Below are 10,565 nucleotides of genomic sequence, written 5' to 3'. Positions count from 1 at the left end.
CAAAAGGAATGTATAAAAAAAACAAAACAAAACTCGGAGAGAGAGAGAGAGAGAGATTTGGGAGGCATATATGTGTGGCTTGTCTGGAGTGGGATGAACTTATTACGAAAAATCCTTGTTGCAAGCTTTTCACAGATTTTGATTTTCTTTATGCATGTCTTTGGAGTTTATTTATGCTTTGGAGAGAGACCCACGGGTTGGGCTGAAGAGAGAGAGACCTTCAAACTTTCAAGGGGCTTGGCAGATGCTTTAGAGTGGTGAGCGTGACATTCTTCTGCATTTGCGTCCATCGCATCAAAGAAAGAAATATGATGGGGTTTTATGTAAAACTCAAAGCTTTTTTGTTTTCACAATTGTTTTCAACTTATTTCATTTAATCATTACAATTTTTTTAAATTTTTACATAAAATAAAATAAACAATTCAACTTTTTCAAATCTTAAAATAAAAATAATATTAAAAATATATATTTTAATAATATTTTATTCAATTTTTAACTTTAATCTCAACTCAACTCAACTCAACTAATCTCATCGCATCTATAAAAACAAACTAGGTCAGTCCCATTTTGATAGTGAGATGAAATGAGATGATTTTATATAAAAATTGAAAATTGAATAAAATATTATTTTTTAATATTATTTTTGTTTTAAAATTTAAAAAAGTTGAATTGTTTATTATATTTTGTATAAAATTTTAAAAAAATTGTAATAATGAGATGAGATAAAATCGTTTCTATATTCAAACAAAGCCTTAGATGTTCACCACGTTTAGCCCAAAGAACCTATTTTATATATATATATATATATATATATATATATATACTAGGTGGGAATAACGTGCAAAGCACGTTTGCCTAGTTTTATGAAATGGTTATTTGTAAAAAATAATGTATATATTTTATAAAAATGATTGTTTTCACTTAATAATTTAAGACATAGTGGAAAAAATAAAAACATTAGTTCAAAAATATCATTCAATCTAATACATATTTATAACATTCATAATTTTAGCAAAACTTCCTGCAATAAGTTTCATTTTGTCATCTTGTATAGGATCAATAGAGACAACATTGAAATTCTTATGTTGCTGTTGGTTGAGTCAGTCAAGGTTGCCCTCATGTCATCACCTTGTCAAATGATTCATGAAATGCTTAATGGTGCAGATATCAATTGTAATGCACTCATCTATTCCTCGACAACAAATGTTTCAATAGTATGCTTTATCACACAAAACATGAGAATCTCATACTGCATGGTTCGATAGGACAACGGTGTTTCCTGAAATCTATTGTGTAGAACACAATATTTTATAAGACCAATCAAAACTGAAAACAATCTACAAATTTGATTGAAATGAGCTCTCATACAGTGTAGTTGGTACACGAACGTTTATATTCATTCATCCTTCAAACCCATGAATGAATGAACAGATGAATGTTCTTTTTTCCCTGATTTATACCTCTCCTTATTCAACTTGGTGCTTTCCCAATAACCCGTTGAGTGATCCATCCTAGACCATCATACAGTCCGTCTCCTGTGAGGGCACAACAGGCTTGAATGTGCCAATTATGATTCTTGATGCTGTGAAGGGAAAGGCAATCGGTGATTTCAGCATTGCATCCTTGAGGTCCTATTTGTTTGCAAAAATAAGTATGATAGAATGTTGTAGATCCTCATGTCCCAGCAACCTAAAGAGTTCGTCCTTCGTTATAGAGATCCTGGCTCTATCAGTGCTATCTATCACCGCAATAAGTGCATGAGTTCCACGATAATAAGTTGCCCATGATGCCCTGAGCCTTTCTTGTCCACCAAGATCCCACGCCTGATATGAACAGTAGTTGCAAACAGTCGATTTTAGGTGCTTAGCATTTAACATATGCATAAACAACTTTTCAAACTTTTCAATCAGGAGTCATTTTCCAAGCACGTGCCCCAATAAAAGCCTTGCACCCCTGAATAACCACTACATTTTCAATTTGTACAATAAACTACTAACTAAATTACCAAAATTTGGAATTTGCACCTCCAACTAAGATTTGAATGGATTTCATGCCACATGTCCTATTTTCCATCAATCTTAATAGTTAAATCTTGATTCAGTTTACAAATTGACAGAATTTAGCAGTTTAAATGCAAATTGCCATTTTTGGGACTTTAGGATGCAAATTGAACAAACCATGGTAGTTTGGGAGTGCAGAGCGTAATTTCTCAATACTCTAAAAGTAAATCCTACATTCACCTTTAGCCAATTAACTGGTGAAATCTGTATATACAGCCATTAATAGAAGAATATCCATGAACATACAAATACAGCAAAAGCAGCACCAATTTGTGTAATACCCTGACATTTAAAAAGTGTACTTTGTAATTTTTTCAAAACTTGGCGACAATTTGGTAGTTGTACAAATAGAATTTCTGAAAATATAAATAAGAGAGAGGATGAATTTATTTCCTTCACCTAGAGCAAACAAGTGTATAGATATGTAAAAAAGAGGGAAAAAAAAGACAAATAAATAAAAGAAAACCGAACAAAATTTCCTCATTGGAGGAGGAGGAGGAGGAAATAAAGAAAAGTTAAAGGAAAGTTTTCTAAGGATATGCCTCGAAGGTGAAGGATTAAAAAGAGGTTAATAAAGTTTAGTAAACAATCGAGGTTGCTAAGTGAAGTGTATAGGAATTCATGATGCTGATGAGAGGCAAGTAGATATGATCATCCCCTTACTTTCTTCAAATGTCAACAAAATATTTCTCTGAAAATTGTTTCAATAATTATGATGTAAAATAGCATGCCTTTGGTAGCCCTCTTTATGCATCCAATACTATGTCAGAAAGAGTTCAAATGTAAATGATAATATTTGATGTTTATGTTATGTAATATGAAATGAAAATGTTATAAATGTTTATGATACTTGAGGAAAAGAAAAAGAAAAAAAAAATAAAAGATGGGGGAAAGGATGTGACTCTATGAATGCTTGTAAAGAATTTAAATGTTTTCCTAGCCTTATGACAGATATGCAATAGAACCAAATCTTGAGAGGCAAGGGCAACCATCTTGTATGGTACCTTGGGACTGGCTCACCCAAGCGCGCCTAGTTTATCAAGTGAAAAACATATATTATGAAGAGTGGGGCTATAGGTACGGGCAAGTCCATAGACCAAAGAAGGATTCATCAATTTTCATTACTGTCCATTTCACCATTCGTCTCATCTTATGAATGGAATCGAACAGGGATCCTTATGAATGCCAATCCTTTTACATAGTTGAGATGAATAAATGACACAATAGTTGCTTTTCAACAAGTTTCCAAAGAGACAGTACTGCATCTGTGAAAAACAGAAATGGCCAAGTATGTTTTACTTCAAACTAATTCAATGCCTATAGAGTCGAGAAACTAAACCCATCCTCAATTATACAGTAAATCATCAGTCGCACAATACAACTACAATTGACTATACAAATCAAACATTTCCCAAATTATGTCATTTCTGGACAACTAAACAATAATTACTATCAAGAAATTTTTTTTTTCTTTTTTACAACTGACAATAATTAGCTAGCTCAGTGATATATGAGAAACTGTGAAAGAGACTAAAATTTTGGAACACTATACAAGGAAAAAGATGAGAATGCACCAAAAGTGTGTTTGCAATAGCAAGCCATCTGTCAATCTAAATTATTTGATACTAATCATTTGATGATCATTCAAACAGACATACGGTAACATTTGGAATGACGGACTATGGTACCAATGGAAGACAAAATAAGAGGATGTGTTTAAGATGGTATGGCCAATGGCCATATGTAACAGAGGTCTGTGAATGCAACGTAGCAAGAGTGGATATATGATGTGCAGGGAGGAAAAACTGCAAAAACAAAAAGAAGATTGGGGGGGGGGGGTAGAAATTATAGGCAAAGACATGATTATTAAGAGAGAAAACCAAGAGCATGGCCCTAGCCTGTAGGCAAGGTTGAATGGCCTTAAAGGATCCACACAGCTGACCCCAATTTGTTCAGAATTTGTAAACAAAAATGACTTGAGTTGAGAGAACAATTATTTGTTGGATTATTCATCAGTGTCGATTTGTAATAGCAGAACTTTCTGGACCTCCTATTAAACAACCACTTTAATATATACCGTAATTATATATAGGAATGGTAGTAACTGTTACTATCCACAATTAAGTTTTAGAGAAATACACTAAAAGCCTACTTAGAACACCACAGTACATCAACCGCTTCAAATATCATAAACTATAGAGTAAATGATTACAACACTTTCTGTTTCTGATTCACTAATGGTTCTAACGAAATTAACGATCACGTTTCAGGCATTTAGGAGGGGCACAGATCAATGAATATATGCATGCATAAATAGAGAAAGGGGGATATGAGCTATTTACTACCTACAGCAGAAAGGCGACAGATATTCATGTAAATACAATTAGTCCCATCTTTTCTTCCACTCTGGCAGGGGAAAAAATTATTACAATACAACAAAAGCAATATCATTGATATAAGAATGAAAACAGAAAGAATTTAATATTTGAATAAATATATTTTATAGGAGAAGCCGTGAGCAAATCTCTAATGCTCCAATACTTTAAAATATAAATTTGAATAAAGTACAAAAAAAAACCCCATGAAAGACTTTCCTGAATGGTGATAAATATACAATATACATAAATGGAAAAAGTTAAAAGACGTCGAAGCTGCTATCTCACCTCGAATCGAATGTTCTTATAGATGAGCTCTTTCGACGTTGCTCCCAACAGTAGGGTGATTAGTGACAACCAGTTCACAGAGATTTTTGCAATCTAAAATTTCAAGATTTTGACCTCAAGCAAAAAAAAAATAATAATAACACTGAGATCTGAACAAGATCTCTTCAAATATATGAAGATCTGTTCAGATCTATAGGAAAAAAATAGAAATAAAACGGGTTAAAAAAATCTACATCAACTCAGATCTGTAGGAAATACCTCTTCATTTACCTGCAGATCCACGATGGAAACAAAAATATAGACAGCCGTGAAGAGCAAATATGGCCAAAAATATGAAAAGTGAGAGTGGGCTTGAGGGAGGTTGAAGGCAGGGAGGAGACGTTGAAGGCGTAGACGGTAGCGTCCTGGAGTACAAACCTGGGCTTGCTTGGCTGGAGAATGGCTCAGACAATGAGCATAGCACCAGGACGATGAGGTTGAAGATGAGGATGCCCGCACCTCAATAGAACAAGAAAAGCTCTGAGGATTAAGGAAATTGTCAGAAATTTTCGAGACGAAAGATGCGTTCTTTAACGTCGATTTAACGAAGAATGGGGATTTAACGGAAAAGTTAACGGAAAACAAGAATTTCCGTTTAACTACCGTTTGATAGACACTTATATAATAGTAATAGATATATATTTATATATTCATTTTACTCATTTGCACAACATCCCGTCAATGAAGTGAAAATTCAATATAGCGTTTTCTTTGTTTTTTATCATTATACGAGGGTAATATATTCTTTTAACTTTTAAAGGTTGACTCAAATAGTAAAGATATTGATCTTGATGGTATGCTTCTTTTTAAGTCTAAGATTTAAATCTTCTTGAGTATAAATACTTTATGCGGGCCTTCAGATTTAGGGAACTTTTTCTTAAATTACTTAAGCTGTACTTTTAGGAAATTTTGTGCTGAGTGTATGTGCATTCTGGGATTAGTCAATACTTTGTTATTGGACACATGATGCCAATCAAAAAAAAAAAAAAAAATCATGGCAACATATTCTTTTAAAAAATCAAAAGAAAGAAATAAAAGATAGCCTATATGCTAAAGGTTTATAAGTTCTTTTCAATCTTTTTGTACTGTGATATGGGAATTCTGAAGAAGTGGTCATAACGTGTGTTACACAACAAAGTAGCAATCTTTTTGGCCTTTATGCACAAACACTAGACTCTCCATTTTCTCGAGGGACCGAAAATAAACAAAATAAAGTTATACTCCTCGAAATTTTTATTATAGATATCCACAAATCACGAATTACATCAAATTCCTTCTTATCCAGTTTGTCTAATATAAAAATGATGGCATGAGAATATAAGATGTTTGCCATAACAGAGCGCTGGAATAATTAAATTCAAGTAACATTGCACAAAAATGAATGGGTTATGGACAAACGCGTTGCCTCCCTTATAAACCATCAAATATTTTATTAAAGAATCTCTCATAATGGGTCAAAAATGGCAACTTTTGAATCCAATATTGGGCGAATAAAGTTGAGATTTCCAACGATAAAGTCAAACAAAAACATTGCCCTAACACCCCCCCGCCTTCCCCTTTTGTGGTTCAGATTCTCAAACGCAGAGAACCATTTTCAGACCCAAATTAAGGATGAAGTGAGTAATGTAGCATCAATCAATAAATTAAGCATAAACAGAAGCCAAGATGGAGGGTGAAATGAAGAGTTTGATCAAGGTTGGGCTGTCAGTCATAGCCTCTCTATCTTACTGCTATTTCGTAGCCTCAAGAATTCCCAAAGGCAAGCTCAGGCTCCTCTCCCTTGTCCCAATCTTCTGCCTTTTCACCACCCTCCCTCTCTCTCTCACCACTGTCCTCCCCACAGGCATCACTGCCTTATTCATCGCCTGGCTTGCCAACTTCAAGCTCCTCCTCTTCTCCTTTGATTTGGGCCCACTTTCCACTGACCCACCAAAGTCCCTCCCCCTCTTCATCTTCATCGCTTGTTTCCCCATCAAAATCAAGCAAAATGAGAAACACCCATCTCACCAAAACCACCAAAAACTCATAAAATCTTCCAAGTCGCCTCTTAAATTGCCTCAGAATTTGCCAACCAAAGCCTTCCTCTTTACCATATTAATGGTTGCTGCCACTAGTTATAAAGAACATGGGCACCCAAAGATGGTGATAGCCATATACTGCTGCATGGTGTGTCTTCTCGTGGACATAGTTTTGGGTTCGTGCAATACCATAGTCCGTGCCATTCTCGGGATCGAGCTCGAGCTACCGTCCAATGATCCCTACTTGTCCACATCTCTGCAAGATTTCTGGGGCCGGAGGTGGAACCTCGTGGTCACCAATATTCTGCGCCACACCGTATACAAACCCGTGCGGTCGGTCTTGGAGACCGTGTTTGGTCCACAAAAGTGGGCCCCACTGCCGGCCGTTGCAGCGGCTTTCTTAATCTCCGGTCTAATGCACGAGCTGCTATTCGTCTACGTCACACGGGTGGCACCCACGTGGGAGGTGACGATGTTTTTCGTGCTTCATGGGGCATGTCTGGTTTTGGAGTTTTGGGTGAAGAACAAATTGTTGAGTCAGCGATGCCGGTTGCATTGGGCCGTGTCGGGCCCGCTGACCATTGGGTTCGTGATGGTCACTGCAGGCTGGTTGTTTTTTCCTCCCCTGGTCAGGAACGGCGTGGATGCTAGGGCTATTCAGGAATGCGTCTCTGCGCTCGACTTTTTGAAGGCAAAGATAGAATGGGCTTAGGAAATCCCCGAATGTAGGTGCAACAGATGGGATTCTGTTCTCCCTTTTTTTGCGCCTCCTATTGTTATTCGGCTTTGTAATACACGTTTCGTCAAGAGGAATGTTATATAAAGGTGGAATGCGTAAATAATGTACAATTATTTTAAAAAATAGTGAGATCTATTATTAAAAAATTAATTTATTTTTATGTGAATTTTATATTTATTCACTTTTTTTAAAATGACTGCACGATACTTACACACTCACGATTGCAAGTATTATTTTTCTTTAGCCAATAAGTATGAGTGATCGAACTTTCACTCGGGCATACCTAAGGATAAATGTTTCGTGTAGACAGGACATTGTCAAGTCTTCAACTTTAAACGTAATTATTATAAGAAAAATTCTAAATATAGATCTCACATTCTACACACTACTTAAAAATATGTAATTTTATCCTAGATATTATAAACCTTAGCAAATATTCGAGAAACAATATGCAGCAATCAAATGTGTAAACAATAATATAAGACATACAAAAACAAAAGGCTATTTATTATTTAACAACTTTTGCTTATGGTACCTACAAAAAATACAGAAACTCTACTTGCAACCGGCTGGGGAGCTCCCGTGGAACCAGTTGCATAAAAGATTTTATTCTACCTCTTTCATTTCGTTCCCTTCTCTCTCTCAATTTTCTCTAGTTTCGGGCTCTTTCTCTCCATTTCTTCCCTTCTACTGCCACAACAACCAACCTCAAGTCATGGCAGGCCGAGCCAATAAATCTACCATGTCCTTTGGCACAAGATCACATTCTCTTTTTATCGTGTTCATAAAAAATATGGTCACAAAATCGATCCAGTTTTTTACAACTTTCATTCACTTTTGGTATCCCTGAAAGTCCAAGAAATGAAGCCAAGGTATCCAGTCTCCAATGTTCAACGCTCCATAAAAAAACTCCACTCATCTAGCAATTCTCGGAATTCTTCTAGAAAGTGTCGGTATTGAGTTTGAAGTTTTAAATACAGATTCTGTAAAATACTTCTTACCCAAAACAAGTCTGCTAAAAAAACTCAGGGTGAGACGTGAGAGATGATCTTTCCTTTGAAATGGATTTTGACATGGCTTCAACACCACGACCACCAACGCCATCAGATGGCGACAAAATTCAAGCTACAGTGCAAGCTTTTCAAGGCATTTCTAAGAGATCCTTATCTCTAACGAACAAGTTTTGTACTTTTAAAAGGAAATATTTGCTTGTTTACGGTGATGTTAGAAATAATCTCTCCCATTTGGGATTCTTTTGGTTTTGTTTTGAATGTTTGGAAAATGGGTTTAAGGAAAGTGAAATGCATATGGGTTGGCATAGAATTTTCTGTAGTAAATTCTCTACGCGATCTGTGCGAAATGCTCTCACTCAAATATGAAATTTTTCTCAAATCTTCTTCCCGAGTTTATACTTATTCTCAGATGTTTATAGTTAGATGGATTATCTTTCTCAAATGTCTACTTCTTCTCAGATGTCTACTTATTCCCGAGGTTCTACTTTTCTCAAATTTCTGTCTATTTTTTTTTTAATTTTTCTGGCATATGCTGACGTAGAAGTTAGCTGGTTACACGACAGTTGCATACTGCAAAAAATATTTGTAAAAATCAAATCTATACGTAACGACTCGACCTAATAATTTTAAGGTCGAGATATTAATAATTTTTATTGGGCCTAAGTTATATTTAATGGGTCATATTGGACAAACCCACGAGCAATAAATTATTGAAATTGATTAGGAGTTTTAATTAGGTTCAATAACTAGGTTAAATCTCATTTATTAATTATTAAACGAATTAGACTCATTTTAGAAATTAAAGATCAGCTATTATAAATTTATTTCAATTTAAAATCATCACTGATTGAAATCTCTTATGCAGTCTCAGTCAATGTCAATCCTATATTAAATGAACTAATGGATTATATTTTTAAATTTAAACCCTCTTCTTGAATGATCGTAACCGAGTGCAGCTTGAACTCATTGGCATCCTATTCGAATAGAGATACAACTCTACAAGTCATTTTCACTTTAAAACTCTTTAACTGAGTCTAACTCAAACTGGTCGTCACCCTCTCCCAAATCTCTCTATAAATATTTTTCTTCCACATGTTATTTGGAAAAAACCATAAGCCTCCCAATCTAGTACGGTGATCGATTTTATGTTTGAAATTTTAGGAAGCAACATTATAAGGTAAATAGTTTGATTATAAATTAATATTATCATACGTTAATTAGTTATACATTATTATTATTAAAGCAAATTTTTTGGAAATCAGTGTTTACGTACCACACATGTCATGATATTTACAAGCACGTCATTTATCATGTTTTATTCTGTATATTATAGTTATGTATGTATTATGCATCTCATACATCTTACGTTGCATAATACACGTAAGCTATTTTAAGCTCAAATGTAAGATAAACTCAAAACAATTAATAAGATAGTTAATATGATGGTCATTCAGATACATGATACCAATGTGATTTATGGGTAGATGTGCAAGCCACAGAGCTAAGCGTGATCCACCATAGTATGCTAAAATACTATTAGTGGCTCCCCTTGAGGTCGCAAGATGTGGGACCAGTGCACGACCTTACACACAAGATTAAGTGTATGGACTAGTAAGATAAGTAAAATAACTCAAGATAAGTCATACATAACATAAGCATACGTATGAATTATCATGATTTTAAGTTCTCAGCATTAAATATTTTATGAAAAATTTTATGTTAAGTATATTTACGTTATGATGGGTTTTTTACTAAGTCATCGACTCATTTTAGTTTATTTTTATATTTTTAAACCACCTTAAGTCAGGATAATTATGACGATAGAGTTGGAGGATGATACTTAGTCCAGCCGTCTAGGGAATGATAGTGGCCTAGATCATTTACAAAAATTTTAAGTTATGATTTTCATTGCATGGGTTTTGATAATTTTTAACAAATACTTATGTGCACGTACTCTCTTTTATGATTTTAGTATCTTAATAAAAAATTATTTTACTTATAGAATCTTTGTAATTGATGCTTCGTTTAAAACA

At 34.6% G+C, this 10,565-nt stretch overlaps 1 protein-coding gene and 1 pseudogene across 1 annotated transcript; one reads left to right on the top strand and one right to left on the bottom strand.

Moving 5' to 3' along the window:
• Positions 1-1,255: 1,255 nt before the first annotated feature.
• Positions 1,256-5,879, bottom strand: LOC118347712 (annotated as a pseudogene).
• Positions 5,880-6,309: 430 nt separating this feature from the next.
• Positions 6,310-7,667, top strand: LOC108984746 (probable long-chain-alcohol O-fatty-acyltransferase 5). The gene has a single exon (XM_018956793.2). The coding sequence runs from the start codon at positions 6,428-6,430 to the stop codon at positions 7,490-7,492; it is 1,065 nt and encodes a 354-aa protein (XP_018812338.2). The 5' UTR covers positions 6,310-6,427; the 3' UTR covers positions 7,493-7,667.
• The last annotated feature ends 2,898 nt before the right edge of the window (positions 7,668-10,565 follow it).

This window comes from Juglans regia, chromosome 2 (assembly GCF_001411555.2).
Source record: "Juglans regia cultivar Chandler chromosome 2, Walnut 2.0, whole genome shotgun sequence".
In the NCBI taxonomy this organism is placed as follows: domain Eukaryota; kingdom Viridiplantae; phylum Streptophyta; class Magnoliopsida; order Fagales; family Juglandaceae; genus Juglans; species Juglans regia.
This window is presented reverse-complemented; position numbering and strand designations above follow the sequence as displayed.